Here is a 15,908-nt window from a genome sequence, read left to right as displayed (position 1 = left end):
CAAGAGGAAACAGCAGTATCAGGGAAGTTGATTATATACAGATTATCCTACGCTAATCCAATGGCTTCTGGGCTTACCTCCCCGACAATCCCCAATTGTTCCCCGACAATCCATACTTTCGTTGTTTCTTATTATGTGCACACACATTACCAGAAACAAATACGTGCATCATACTTAGCGACTATGTTTTAAAAGCATTACCTGTATTAAAGGATATATAACAGTTAACGTTACAGTCGTTCACTTGATGTTAATCCCATTTGCATTGTACTTTTTATTGTTACGCAAACATTTCTGCCCGGAATATTACAGTTTACCTGGCAGGTAACATGCACTTTTAATTTTGTTTTCAATAGTTAAGTTACTCTGGCAACCGTTTTATCTATTAAGGTAAGGTTTTTAAGCCTTTTAGCACTTGAGCACAGATTTAAAGTGCATCGAGTACTGTCAGCGTATTTTTACATAAGATGAATACTACATACAGCAGTGTTTTATATAGATGATGTTTCTTTATATTGTAGTTCTTCAGTGGAAGGAGTTACCGGTGTAGGAGGAAGCAGATGCCTATCTCCTTTCACCTCTCCTAAAACCAGTACTTTGAAAATACTTTGAATAGTAACCTACATCTCAAGTAGTTCAACGTGGCTGCAGGTGATGTGCCATGTTGTGGGAGTATAAATGTGCGTTCAAGCCGTTTGGAAACCATCAGACAAGACCCTGCACGTGATATATCCTTTGGGGTTAACACTCCCTTGATGTATATCGTTATCACGTTTTGGTTTTAGTACCTATACTGTTTCTTACGTTGATTTAGTGTTTTTCAGTAACCCGATAACCCTGTGTTATATTTATGTATTTTTTGGAAGTTACAGATGCATGATTATGAAGCGTTGATTTACGAAAGGAGGACATGCGTTTAACCTATGATAGTGTCAGTGACAGAAATTCATATTGGCGTGTAATGCTACAGTTGATTTGAATGTTATTTACGCAGAAACCGTGATATCACAGCTATATTATGGCGTTATGGCGTCTTGCTACTTTTCAGTCTGCTCAACGTTCGGCTTCCCAGATGCCCACTAATCAAAGCACTAGCCATGCTTAACAACCACTGATTCCCATCATCAACATTCTGAACGTAACCCCCTCGGGTCAGATCGGGTACATCCTAAGAGGTGAGGTGAAATGGGGTTAAACGTCGCGTCCAAGATTATTGCACTTATATAGCGACGTGCATGCACGTGTGTGTGTGGCTGCTTGTACTAGTCCGGACCGATACCGATTTATAGTGCTAGCTCACTGAGATACCATGCCGCAGTTTAACATGAATACCCCACTCAGACACAGTATACTGACTCCGAGTCGACCAGTCCTCGTTTTAGCCCCTTAATGCCGAGCGCCAGACAGGGTAACAACAAGTACCATCTTTTAACGTCTTTTGGTATCACGTGGCCGGGGATCGAACCCCGGGCCTTCCGCTCTCCGGGCGGACGCACTACCACTAGACCACGGAGGCGGTCTTACAGCGTAAGAAGCAATATTATGGCATCTTGTATTTTGGCCACCGTTGTCCTTGTACGTAGTTTCCAATATGAGGCATGCTATCAGAACATGATTACGTATCCTACCACGTGACAAAAGCAGGATATTTAGTGCCGTTCCCCTTCTACGCGACTCGGGGCGTTCGGGTAGCCTAGTGGTTAAAGCGTTCGCTCGTCACGCCGAAGACCCGGGTTCGATTCCCGACATGGGTACAATGTGTAAAGCCCATTTCTGGTGTCCCCCGCCGTGATATTGCTGGAATATTGCTAAAAGCGGCGTAAAACCATACTCACTCACTCACTCTACGCGACTCTCCGGCGTGTGTTTGTCGGATAAAGTTATGACCCGACGTGTATCGGAGAACATCCATGATTACTTAACTGCTTCATAGATTATTCATTTACTATTTTACTTTTCGAGGATCGACCTCTGTTCTTCGAATTGTGATTGATGACAGACATAAAGTCCCTGTCAAACCAAGGTAAGAACATATATGGATAACTGAACAATGTAAGCATCATCTCACACCTGCAGGGAGCTCGGGTGGCCCAGTCGTCTAAGGCGCCGCGATTCGCTGTGCAGAGTTGCGTCCTTTGGGCACGCCAGAAACCTTTGATTGTAGGTTCGAATCCCGGTTCGCCCCGATTATGTTTCTAGGTTTGTCAGCACCATACCCGTGCTCGTGGGTTTCACCGAAGTGGTAAACGTCTGAGACCTGCATCACTTCGGGCTTTCCTCCCACATTAAGCTGACAAGCCGCGATATAACTGGAATACTGTTAAAAGCGGCGTTAAACCCAACTCACTCACTCACACCTTAACGTTTACGGAACTGAGGGCTTTGCAGGAAATCCACTCAAATAAAAACATCATTCTCATTTTTACACAAGTCCATTACAAGACGCTATCCGATCGAACAACATAACATATAATAAATAACAGGTTACAGGTTTGTATGCACGTATATATGCCCCTGTTTGGTGTGAAAATATAGCGCAATTTCAATGGCGTTGTTATTTATTATTTTGCGGTGAATTAACTATGCTAGTCAACTCTTCTTAAAGATTTAAAAGTTTTGTAACTCCTTTGGTTTGTTACTTCCATGTGCAATATGATGTTTCATGGCATCATTTGATTGTTATCGTGTATCTTTTGTTCACTTAGAAAATGAATGAAATAATACTTAGGTGAAGTGGGGTGAAATTGGGTTTAACGTCGCGTCCAAGATTATTGCGCTTATAAAGCGACGTGCATACAAGTGTGTGTGTGTGGCTGCTTGTACTAGTCCGGACTCATGCCGATTTGTAGTGCTAGCTTACTGAGATAAAGCAGTTAAACATGAATACCCCACTTAGACACAGTATACTGACTCTGAGCAGACCAGTCCTTGTTTTGGCGCCTTAATGTCGAGCGCCAGACAGGGTAACAACAAGTACCATCTTTTAACGTCTTTTGGTATGACGCGGCCGGGGATCGAACCCCGGACCTTCCGCTCTCCGGGCGGACGCTCTACCACTAGACCATGGAGGCGGTCAATAATACTTAGAAGTTCCTCACAAATTTTCATGTTCGCTTACATCAAGCTTTTTCTCAGGGTTGGTGTAAACATGTGATATCATGTCGGATACATAATATTATTTCTTTTACGATTCTTGTACATCTTACTGACAACTGTACAGTACATGTGATAATACTAATCATAAAGACAACAATAAAAATAATAATGAGGGATCGCGTTGTTTTCAAATTGCATATTTAACACCCTGGACCCCGTTTCACAAAGCCACCTTAGCGTTAAAGTGATCGTAACTCTCATACTTTAACACTGGTTTACGATAGTCGTAGCGCTAAGATCGCTTTGTGGAACAGGGCCCTGGAGATTACATAACCATATCTCGTTAGACATGCTAGGTTGGCAGAGTGAAAACAAGGCAAACTGGCCAACTTTAGGTATACCGATGATCTGATATCGTTCAATCAGCCCCCACTGATTTTCTCATCTGAACGAGACCAGGAAAACCGCCTCATATGTGTTTCATATTCAGATCTGTGCATAAAAAATCAGAGTGACAAAAATATCCACAAGGCCGTATGACAACAGGAATGACACCAACTTTCCCTTTATGCAGGTAATATTTGATCGAACAGCTCCAGCCTTTGGTGTTTTACAAAATGTAAGGTACAATCGAGCATCCTCTTTCGACTCTTGCAAAATAAATGCTTTGATCAAAGTTATACCATTCAAGGCCTTATAAAGCTTTCAAAAAGTTTGATGGTGGACATGTGGAGGACATTTCTAAATTTGACGCATCAGTGACCATCAAGATGTCCAGTGCATTTCTCGATCTTGACCATAGTGTTTTCTAATGTATTTGGAGAAAGTCATCAGCCAGGAGCTATCTATCTCCGCTAGGAATTTTAAAATCATGGAAAAAATGTGTTTCGAATCATTTATTTTCTAAGAATGTTAAACAAGCAAACCTTATGCTGAACAATGTTACCTGTTTGAATAAGTCATTCTGTCTGTTACAAATGCCAGCTCTTCAGAGATTGTTACTTGGTCGATTCATGTATCTACTAGCTGAAACCGGAGAGGGATATTTATTTTTCCTATGTAGATAATAAAAACAGTAATTTCTAACATATGTTACATGTAGGCATCCTCTTATCAACAAACAACGCTAGCGCTAAAGGTAGAGACATTATTTTCCATGCTTTGGACACGTGCCGCAAACGTACGTATATACACCATGACTGAGGTATGGGACCATTAACCCTGCATGATGCAGATGTACACGACAGTGCTTAGCACAGCACACTAGGGTATCTCATGATGAAGTGCATGTGAAGGATGCTGCATCAGTATATGGTGTTGCACATTGTCATGCATGTTGAACGGAGCACAATAGCTCGGTGAGTGTGTGAGATTGGTTTAAGGCCGCTTTGAACACGGCGTGTCAATGAGGGAGGAATGCTGAAGTGGTGCACGTCTTAGAGGTCACAGTGACTTGATATTTAACGCCGAAACTCAGTGTTCCAGACACATAGTGGTTAGTAATACGACTTGACTTCCATACTGTTATTACAGCCCGGAAAACCATATAGTAGCATGTTGTTCCAATGAATGCGTATACATATACATGTATACGGGCATGGCGACACAGTGCAATAAGGGGGCAATTCCCTTCCCATCTGTAAAAGAAATCTTTACCAAAAGCAGCGTCGAGTGTACGATTCCGACATAGCGTTAGAGTATGTTTATGAATTACTATCAAATAGTGATGATACTAGATGTTCTAGAAAAGGTGAGATTACCCTGCCCAACCGGCGCCCCCGTCACAAACACATGGCAATGCAAGTCAATTATTCACCTAAAATACACGGAAACATATCGTAGGAGTCCAAATAGGGAATTGCATCGGACATCATTTTTGTTACCGTTGCGTCAACTGACTCATGTTTTTTACTGAGTCCTTGAATGTTGATCAATCAACTTGTGAGCAAGAGTCATATGACGCTCTTTTTAAATCCTGAAAAAATCATGCTCGACTGTCCCTAAAAAAATGTGAAATGTAAACACAAAAGGCTGGAGATGCAAGGGATATTGCTCGATAAAATAAGTCTTGTGGACAGTATTTTGTCACACTGGCTTCTTATGCACAGATATAAATATGAAACAGATGAGGCGGTCTCACTGGTCTCTTATATTTGTCTTCAGGTGGGTAAATCAGTGGAAGGAACTGGCTATTTGATGATGATTGTACGATATTCCTAAAGCTATAGTACACTCCTTTGCCACATTATCTTGTTTAGACCGTGCCAATCTCAGCAGAAATTCTTTTCAAATGCATGACGGAACAGTTCAACAAAAAGGGGAGCACAGTTGGTGCCCATGGGGATGCCCAATCTTGCCTAAATATCCTACCCCCAAATTTTACTTTGATGGTATCGTACAAGGTTGCATATTTTATTGCTGAACGGTATTTCATATTATTCCAATAACCCCGCATACACATATCCAAGGTCATGGTGACTTCATACAACGCATTTAGACATTCAAGGCTGCTTCTTCCCTGAACGGTATGTCGTATAGGTGCATATTGTTCCAATCAACCCGCACATGCGTGTAAAGGGATGGCGACATAATGCTCACGTTTTGGCAGACTTGATTGCCAAAAAGATTATAACGACGCTTTGTGTAATTCAGTAACATGTTGTTCAGATACAGGTGCAGGTACACATGATATGGCCACAGGGCAAGACATGGAAGAAACAAGAGGACGTTGTGCCATTGAGACATTAACAAGTTTTACCTGATCTTTCACCAACGTGTGGTTAATCTCACAATTAAAACTGGAACCGCTGTTCCCATTTCCCTTTCATATATATTGGAGGTAGGGTGAGGCAACGTGCATGCAAGTGTGTGTGTGTGTGTGTGTGTGTGTGTGTGAGAGAGAGAGAGAGAGAGAGAGAGTAGTCCGGACTAATGTTGATTTTTTAGTGCTAGCCCAGTGAGATACAATGCCGCAGTTTAACATGAATACCTCACTCAGACACAGTTTACTGACTCCGAGCCGACCAGCCCTTGTAAAAGCCCCTTAATACCGAGCGCCAGGCAGGGTAACAACAAGTACCATCTTTTAACGTCTTTTGGTATGACGCGGCCGGGGATCGAACCCCGACTTTCCGCTCTCCGGGCTGACGCTCTACCACCAGACCACGGAGGCGGTCTTGGACAACGAATAAGGTATACATTAATAATACCTACATAAGAATCAACTTATGAATAGATTTAATAATATGTGTACTTTAATGGCTGTGGGTTGTACAATCGTGAGCAGGTGCAAAATGTTTTTGTTACAACATCGTTGTATCAGCATTGGTACGCTGTACTGTACGCTTGCATGCATACACGGAAATCCTTGCCTTCCTCTTTAATGTCTAACAGCACGTCATCATCAAACAACGGGCGTTGTCGACAACCCTCAGGAAATTGCAACGCGATGTCGGTGCGCAGCCAAAATACTTGAGCAGGGCTAAATGATAAAGTGCCACAACTCCATTATGTGGTTCGCGCCACTATAATCCACTATAAGCTGATACAAGAACACCGTTCTGTTCTTGACTGGAAAGAACTCTCCTAATACGAAACATGACATCGGTAAGACATCATTGCGGTAACCACCATCGGCTGATTGAGTGAGATCACCATATCAAAGGGAGGGAAGCGAATGTGGAAGGCATCAGCTGGCCTTCTCAGCACAAGAAGAAGACCCGCACACACGCGCACGGAGCAGCAGGAGGGACGGGGCAGAGGTGGCGATCAAATTTCTCCGATTTCGATAAGCCCACAGAACGCCGGCTAGCTAGCAATATATATTTTCCTTAGGCCGAGAAACCCAAGGTGCACGTGTGTGTGTGTGTTTCTCGGAGCAAGTCTCGCTTCTTCTTGACAAGCGAGATCGTGAGGCACCTGGCAGCAGAGGTCCCAAAACCAGGGTGTTTGAAGGGAGTAACTAGAGATACAGTTCTCTACAGATTTCGATAGGCGTTTTCTGGCTGGAGTGTTGTTGTTCGTTCACATATCCCGTCACCCGCAGCTAAAGGTAATATCCAGAACGAGCCGCCCTTGACTTTGGATTAAACGATCCAGGCAAGATGGTTTCCGTAGCAGGGAAGATTTTCATAATAATCCTTTTTATTATAGGATTTCTTGTATGGTATAAAAAGTACAAGACAAGTCCCTGGTATCTCAACAGGTTGTGGAAGACAATGGACGATAATTTAAGGAACACTAAGATTCTATTATTTGCAAGCCTTCACCAAATGAGAGAGAATCTCAACAGAGACCTATTGATCCTCGAGGTGGGGTCTGGAGGGGGGACGAACTTCAGGTACTACCCTGACGGAACCAGAGTCGTCTGTCTCGACATCAACGCAGAATACTTTAAATTTGTTGACGAGAATCTTAAATCTCAAAATACACAAGTGGATGTGAAGGATTTTATATGTTGTAATGCCGAAAACCTAAGCCAGTTTGCGGATAATACATTCGACGCCGTAGTTTCCACGTTTGTGCTGAGCTCTGTACGCAAGTCCACGAGCGCTGTAGAGGAAATCAGGAGAGTTCTCAACAAGGTAAGTTAAACACCTAGTAATGACTAAACCTAGAATTGAGGGTCTGCTTTGTTGTTGTTGTTGTTGTTGTTTTGATGTTCAACGTTGCACTGAGCAATGTCCCAGCTATATGATGGCGTTCTGTTGACGAACACCTGGTGTCATCACCGAATTGATAATGCTAATGTGATATGGATGTGAGGACATGCTTATCTTTTCAAAAACACCTGGTGTCACAACCGAATTGATAATGCTAATGTGATATGGATAAGAGGACATGCTTATCTTTTCAAAAACACCTGGTGTCACAACCGAATTGATAATGCTAATGTGATATGGATAAGAGGACATGCTTATCTTTTCCCGAACACCTGGTGTCACCACCGAATTGATAATGCTAATGTGATATGGATGTGAAGACATGCTTATCTTTTAAAAAACACCTGGTGTCACCACCAATTTGATAATGGTAATATGATATGGGTGTGAGGACATGCTTATCTTTTCAAAAACATCTGGTGTCACCACCGGTTTGATAATGCTAATGTGATATGGATGTGGAGACATGCTTATCTTTTCCCGAACACCCGGTGTCATCACTGATTTGATAATGCTAATGTGAGTTGGATGTGAAGACATGCTTATCTTTTCCCGAACACCCGGTGTCACCACCGAATTGATAATGCTAATGTGATATGGATGTGGAGACATGCTTATCTTTTCAAAAACACCTGGTGTCACCACCGAATTGATAATGCTAATGTGATATGGATGTGAAGACATGCTTATCTTTTCACGAACACCCGGTCTTTTCGAATACATGTCATTTTAACCCGACTTCATAGGGTGTTGCTCATACTATCAACCACTTGTTTGTCTGGTCCACGATAATGACGTGATTTAACTGGAATATTGCTGACTGGCATTAATCAGTGTTCATTCACTCACTTACTTCACAACAAAATCACTATGATATTCCCACGTTCTGTGAGGTGGACGTTCTTCAGCGAAACAGTATATGTAGTTACGTGGGAAGCTTTCAATTGGTCGCACTGCTTCGAGGGGGCATGGGTGGCCCAGTCGTCTAAGGCGCCGCGATTCGCTGTGCAGAGTTGCGTCCTTTGGGCACGCCAGAAACCTATGATTGTGGGTTCGAGTCCCGGTTCGCCCCGATTATGCTTCTAGGTTTGTCAGCACCATACCCGTGCTCGTGGGTTTCACCGAAGTGGTAAACGTCTGAGACCTGCATCACTTCGGGCTTTCCCACAACATTAAGCTGACACGCCTTGATATAACTAGAATACTGTTAAAAGCGGCGTTAAACCCGACTCACTCACTCACTCACTCACTCACGCACTGCTTCGAGACATACTTTTGTTTTCTCTAAAATCAATTTCAGGACTTCCATGGAGCAGTTATTGTTTTGTGTACATCTGGAGGCAAACGTATTAATTGAAATTATTATATTTTCTAGAAAACAAATCACTGCTCCCTAAGATTAAATGTAAATGTATTATTATAATAATTAAGTAAGGATAAGAATTTATGGATGAACGACTTTTTTGTTACAATTAAGAGCGACGTTTCGGTGTAGGTTCTAACACCGTTATCAAGCATAACGGTGTTAGAACCTACACCGAAACGTCGCTCATAATTGTAATAAAGAAGTTGTTCATCCATAAATTCTTATCCTTACATAGTACTCCAACTTCTAAATAAAAAAACCCTATAATCATTATCTGGATGAGTTACAGCACTGTAAGTACGTATGCCACTTTTCATCATAACCAAAGCGTAAAACAAATAAAGACATAAGCAATTCTATCTTTTAAAAAGGTAAATGTACTTTTAATTGTATGCTAAAGTTACACGACATAGGTTAGCCCTCTATGACGCTTATATATCCCTCTATATCACTACCAGCTCCGAACAGCTTACATAGCTCACCGGTACATTTGCGAGGCTTTGACATTTACAGGCAGATAACTGAAAGAGCATTGTCTGGCGTACTTGTATAGATGACGCAGTGAGGAGCTCGGCTCTCTGGCACTAGGCTTGGCATATCTCCTTCACCATCAGTAGAAGGGACAGATTGCTATCGCTACAGGAACCACCTATCATTCCGGAATCCGGGTTTCTAATAAAAGTAAGCCAGTATTGTCTTACGACTGTGTGTAAGGTGTATGTCCTTATGATCTTCATGTACCTGTGTATGGTACAGAATTGGTTTTATCTTGCCGAGTGTATATAACAGTCAATGAATTCTTTGGGTATGTAGGGAAAGTATTGTTAAAACTATCAGAATGACTTTGTCGAAATATATTATATGACAAAGCCGTGAAATTTATAAGGACATAATACTATAAAACTTATGACCTTTATTGACATTTGGGGGGCACGGTGGCCCAGACTTCTTAGGTTTCTAGTTTTGGCAGCACCTTACCCGTGTTCGTCTGTTTCACCAAAGGGGTAAACGTTTAAGACCAACATCACTTCGGGCTTCCTAAAAAATATATATATAATGCAGTAAAATACGGTTATAACGAACTCAAAGAGGCCACTAATTTTAGTTCGTTATAACAAGTTTGTAATAAACATATGTATAGCATATATACAGTTAATTGCCGGGACAAGTTCGTCATATCCGTCAGTTCGTTATAGGCGTGTTCGTTATAAACATAGTTTACAGTATATTAAAACTGGACTACTGAAACCCAACTCACTATTTAAAGTTTGAGTTATTGTGTAGTTTGTGTTTGAATATGGCCGGTTCTCATGACATTTCTGTCATGGCCTAATGTCACATCATTGAAGTTAGTTCCATTCAAATTCTATGTTTGTTTCGTTGGACGTAAAAACAAAACAGAGCAGTTTTCACTTGGCCATCCTGACATTTTTATTATACCGTTTTTACTGTGATTTTGACCGTTATGTTCTTGGACATTTTTACATATGGTCCTATTGACTTGCCATCCGAAAAAAGCCAAGACTATCGGAATCCAAATACCTTTAGGTGTCCCAGCGCCAAGATCACTTGCCATGATGGTTGTCCAGACACAGAAATATGTCGTGTTGTTTGTGTTTCGGTACATCTAGAGGTACTCATGGGTTGCATATATGTCTGTTGGAAGAGCCTGAAGACTTATGTGGAAGAGAGTTGGAAAGCCGTCGACATAGTGAGATGTATGATAACGCACTTCGTTGTAATTGCGAGATAGACGATCATCTTCATGAGACGTGTACATGTGCATTGATGCACTCTGCTGATGTCTAGTGCTGGCAGGTCATCGACATGAGACATGCATGGTAACGCTCTTCGTTGTACTCGCGAGTAGGACGATCAACTTATAAGACGTGTACATGGATATTGATGCACTCCAGGGAAATCTTTATGTGTTAGGATGTCATCGACATGAGACATGCATGGTAACGATCTTGACAACTTGAGATCAGTATTTTGCCGCACTTCGCTGTTCTCGAGTGTGGTAAGCAGTTTTCACTTGGCAATACTGACATTTTTATTATACAGTTTTAACTGTGATTTTGACCGTTTAAGTTCGTGGACATTTTAACATCTGGCCCTATTGCCTTGCTTCCGTCCGAAAAGTCAAGACTATTTGAATCTATTGTTTGGATGTCATCGACATGAGACATACATGTTAACGCTCTTCGTTGTACTCGCGAGTTGGACGATCCTCTCCAAGAGACGGGTACATGGATATTGATGCATTCCACTGAAATCTTTATGTGTTAGGATGTCACCGACATGAGACATGCATGGTAACGATCTTGACAACTTGAGATCAGTATTTTTGCGCACTTCGCTGTTCTCGAGTGTGGTGAGGTTGTAGAGTTGTTGCTGTATTGCGCTGTTGGCGTGTCATCACTTACACGCGGCATCCAGTACAGGACGTATGTAATTACTGCAGGTATTTCTCGGCTTCGTTACATGCTAGTTACCAGTCAGTGTTTCAGTCAGGGCAAGATTAACGATCCCAGCCCTAGGGGAATCAACAATACCATGTCACTGTTGTCAGGGTTACTAACCTGCATTTTCGTAGTACTTGCAGCATCCAGTTTGTTGCAGTGTTTTAACATGTTGCAGTTGGGTTTTAAAGCTTGCAGTGGTGGTCAAAGATATGACGTTGCATACTTTGCATTTTAATCAAAACGACTCTTGTGATTTGTTAAAGAAATTAATTTTACAATATTTAGTGCAATAGTTTTCTCGGAGGATATTATTGTGTGAGTGTCATACACAATCTAGAAAACGAGTATGACGTTTACATTTTCAGATCGAGAACGGACAAATACTTCCGTGTTTAACTTTATATCAGTATGGTAGACAAAAGAATGCAGACATGTTTCCACCCACACTTTTACAATCAAACGTGGTGAAGAAAATGTCAAAAATACGTTTGCATGTAGGGCACGTTAATCATTACTACATGTGTGCTTCGTATGCATTCCCTTGGAGTACAAGCATAAGCTGGTTGTATTTTTAACGAAAGTGGTCAGGTCAATGACCTGTGTCATATTGTCCTTCGCCAATTTTAAGCTTTTACGTCTTGTCCGAGAATAATTTTCAAATTGGCAATGAAGCCTACTCACTTATTCATAATATAACGATTCAGGTTAGCACATGATTCATTTCTGCATGGGAAATGCTCTCAATTAATTGTCAATCCGTCAATATACTGTGATCCTTCTCTGCGAAAAAATTCAAGACAATCCGTGTGTTGTAATCTCGAACTTGCTTAGATCCCAGACACCAAAGTAGATGAATGTTATCTTAAAAGTGAAGACAATATCAGAAATGGAAACCATGGCATTTCCAGAGGAACCCTATATAGGTTGTGTGAAGGGATTGTTGATATTGGCGAACAATATGTTCCGTTTATTGACATTTCTTTGTGTTCTCATGGACGATGAACAGTCTAGTCTTTTATGCGCGTATTATGTTGATTGTAACAGAAACACAATAATATGGTAACACGGCAACCCTGTCACCTTCAGAACTATAACTTCTTTCATGATGGTCGGTTGTCTCTTCATAAGTCGTGACCTCACCCTGTATGATCAGGGTTATACCCAACCACGGCATTTACATGCAAGTGCCTTGCTATGAAAGATTACATTATGCATCGAGACATCTTTGCCAAGAAGCACGTCGCTCGTGCATGACACTGATAGCGCTAAAGGTCATCCACATTCAACAAGCCAGCTTCAGCCGTCGCTCTCTGTGTAAGTTCCATGGCTTGCTACACGTGTACAACACTCTGGTATCCTCCCATGCATACCAGCAACGTCACAGTGTTGTGCCGTTAGCTATTTTCTTTGGCCAACAGTTTGTTCAGCGAGTTTGGATGTTCTCCTTAGTCATAGCTGTTATGCAACCACGCTGACCTTCCTGCTGGAACAACGAGTTAAAATATCATAACATCTCTTTTGCTAGTGCAAAACATAAAATAACAGTGTTTTGCTTTAACGACAGTACCTGCTACAACATATTTAGAATCAATTTTCCTATCTAATTAACTGTAATCCCTGCACCACACATGCTGAATCCAATGAATCTCACTCAGGTACACAAACGCCAACTGCAGCTGGCTGAAGATCATCCATGCCTTCCCCAAAACATCCGATGAACATACGTTTTACATTCTTGTACAAATACAATCTTGCTTTGGATGCATCAACATATGGTTTTATTTATGAATTATGTTTGTTGTGAACAAATTATTTCTTTGAATTTCCTGTTAAGCCTGAATAATAAACTCGGCAGAGCATGTTGGTCTAATTGCCTAAGCACAGTTCAGTTTCACATAGTTCATGTTTGAACCTACCAACTCCCTATGTCAAATTGGAATCTCTGAACTTCAAACATAGTCATCCCAATCTACCAGAAGCTATTTCACACGCATCACATATCACCTTCACACCCACTCCTACTATGTAGAGGGTATTCACGATTCAAGGATATTATCTGTCTGTGTGTTGACAATCACGTTGCATTTACTTCAAGTGTGTACAGTCTGTCTGCAGATGCACTTTCACATATGCATACCAAGTAACTGTCAATATATGGTACAGTCCATGTGCAAATTCATACATAACCATCATGTTCCAACCTTGTCTAAACAATATCACACACCACACTCCCACTCACTCCCAGTATAAAGGTGTCAAATTGACAACTGATACTACCCTTTTCATAATATTAAAAAAATCTCTCGTCCGTTGTACGATTCCGACAATTTCATGAACACGTGGTTGCGTATTGGAAAGTCAAAATGATCCCTGTTGTATTGTCTTTTATATGGTTTATTTTGTCACTGTGAATGTTTAAGAACAGATGTGAATATGAAAAAGATAATGCTGCTGCATTGGTCTCTTTTATTCCTAGTTCAGATGGGTAAATTAGTGGAAGGGATCTTGATATTTGATCATTATTTCATCAGATCATCGATATGCCCGAAGCCTTATTTCAGACTCCTTGACCAAATCCCCTTTTTCATTTTGTCAATACGGGAATAAGTTCTGACTCGTATGCATTACGAAACATATCAGCAAGGTAGGGCTCACAGTTGGTGACCACGAGCATGGCCACGTCGTTCCTAATATCCTCAGTCAAACTTTACGTAGATGTTATCTGTGAAGAAGATCATCATTTAACATTTTGTTTTCTCAGGAAACTTCAGATGACTTTTGCTTCCAGTTGTCCTGCACCTTTGAAGATATAGATGCAGCTGTACATATGGTCACCATGTGTAGTGACAATTGCCATGTAGATCAAGGAATGCAGTTTTCCCTTAACTTTGTCGTATGGGATTGTGGTGTACAAAGTTGAAAATTCATATGTCTTTACATAATTGAACTTGGTTCGTTTCTGAGATTGCAAAACATCGAGAAATATTTTGATGTTTGAGAATCCACATGGTATTCAATTCACTTGTCTCAAATACTTTCTCTAAATGACAAGAAAGTCTTTCACGATTGTATTGAGGATTATGGTTAATATTGAGATATGGATTTAGTGGTACATTTGGTGGACCCAGCAATATACCTCTCTTTGTGCCTTTCTTTGGAATCAGGAAATCAGTAGAAGAGAGGAATGGGCACGTCTTCAGGGTTTTAAGTCAAATGCTGATGGTACTGTTGCATGTGTTGCAGCAATTGACACACTGGCCTTATGTGTGGTATTATTTGATATGACACTTAAAACATGTTCTGTGATACAAAGAACTAATGCTGTGATGCTTGCATACAATGATTATGTTACTCGGGGCCTTGCCAGTGGGAACGGCTGCATTTGTTTCATGTGGGGCAGACAGACCTTGGAAGACGGCTGGCTGGCACAGACTGAGTTTATTCCAATGCTGTTTCCTTTTTTCGAGTTTGTGCATTCTACCAACACCCACCTCCCACTCAGTACAAACCACACCCATACTTCAATTCTATACCTACTGTCTGTGTGAACCTGCACTTACTGTACCACTACACTTCACTCAATGCAAATATACTTAATCTCTCACGCACTAAGCTCCCTCTCACTGCCGCTATAATAATGTAAACCTGCAAACTCTTAGTATACAAAAGCACTCCAACTATAAACACACAATGCCATTTTGAAAGTGGTCAAATGTAACAAATGTTATTTTGGGGATAACACTTTCTGAACCCACACTGCCAGATTGAGGCACCTGATAGCCTGCGCACAAAGTCAGCGATCTAACCCACTCAGCCACCGAGGCTTCCACAAACACAAAAATCCGACGACTGGTAGTCTAGATCACGTACTTTGTGTACCCCTCTGACAAGTGTAATCAGGGACGGGACTCCCCCCCCCCCCCCCCCCCCCCCCCCACAAAGAAGGCACGTGTCCAACCCTCTGCAGGCAAGGTCATGCTCTCGGTGTTTTGGGACCTGCACGGAGTATTGATGATGGATTTCTTGGCAAAGGGTACCACAATTACAGGAGCTTATTATGCTTCACTGCTGCGGAAATTGCGGGACGCTATCAAGCTTAAGAGGCGTGGCATGCTGACCAAGGGTGTCCGTCTCCTGCAAGACAATGCCCCAGTACACAACTCTCATGCTGCCCAGACAGAAGCGCGGTCCTGTGGCTATGAAATCCTTCCACATACTCCTTACTCTCCTGACCTTGCACCATCTGACTTCCACCTCTTTCCAACCATGAAGTCATTTTTGAAGGGAAAACGTTTCACAGATGATGAAACACTGATTTCT

At 41.6% G+C, this 15,908-nt stretch overlaps 1 protein-coding gene across 1 annotated transcript in view; it reads left to right on the top strand.

The window, feature by feature from the left end:
* Positions 1-6,594: 6,594 nt before the first annotated feature.
* The window catches only part of LOC124144459 (putative methyltransferase-like protein 7A), a 30,697-nt gene continuing 21,383 nt past the window's right edge, over positions 6,595-15,908 (top strand). Inside the window, exon 1 of the mRNA XM_046513870.2 lies at positions 6,595-7,679. Coding sequence (XP_046369826.1) covers positions 7,200-7,679 — 480 coding nt within the window. The 5' untranslated portion in view covers positions 6,595-7,199. The remainder of the gene's footprint in view (positions 7,680-15,908) is intronic.

The sequence above is a fragment of the Haliotis rufescens genome, unplaced genomic scaffold (assembly GCF_023055435.1).
Source record: "Haliotis rufescens isolate VD_foot unplaced genomic scaffold, xgHalRufe1.0.p SCAF_7, whole genome shotgun sequence".
Lineage (NCBI taxonomy): Eukaryota > Metazoa > Mollusca > Gastropoda > Lepetellida > Haliotidae > Haliotis > Haliotis rufescens.
Note: the sequence above shows the minus strand (reverse complement) of the source record. Positions and strands in the feature narration are given on the sequence as shown.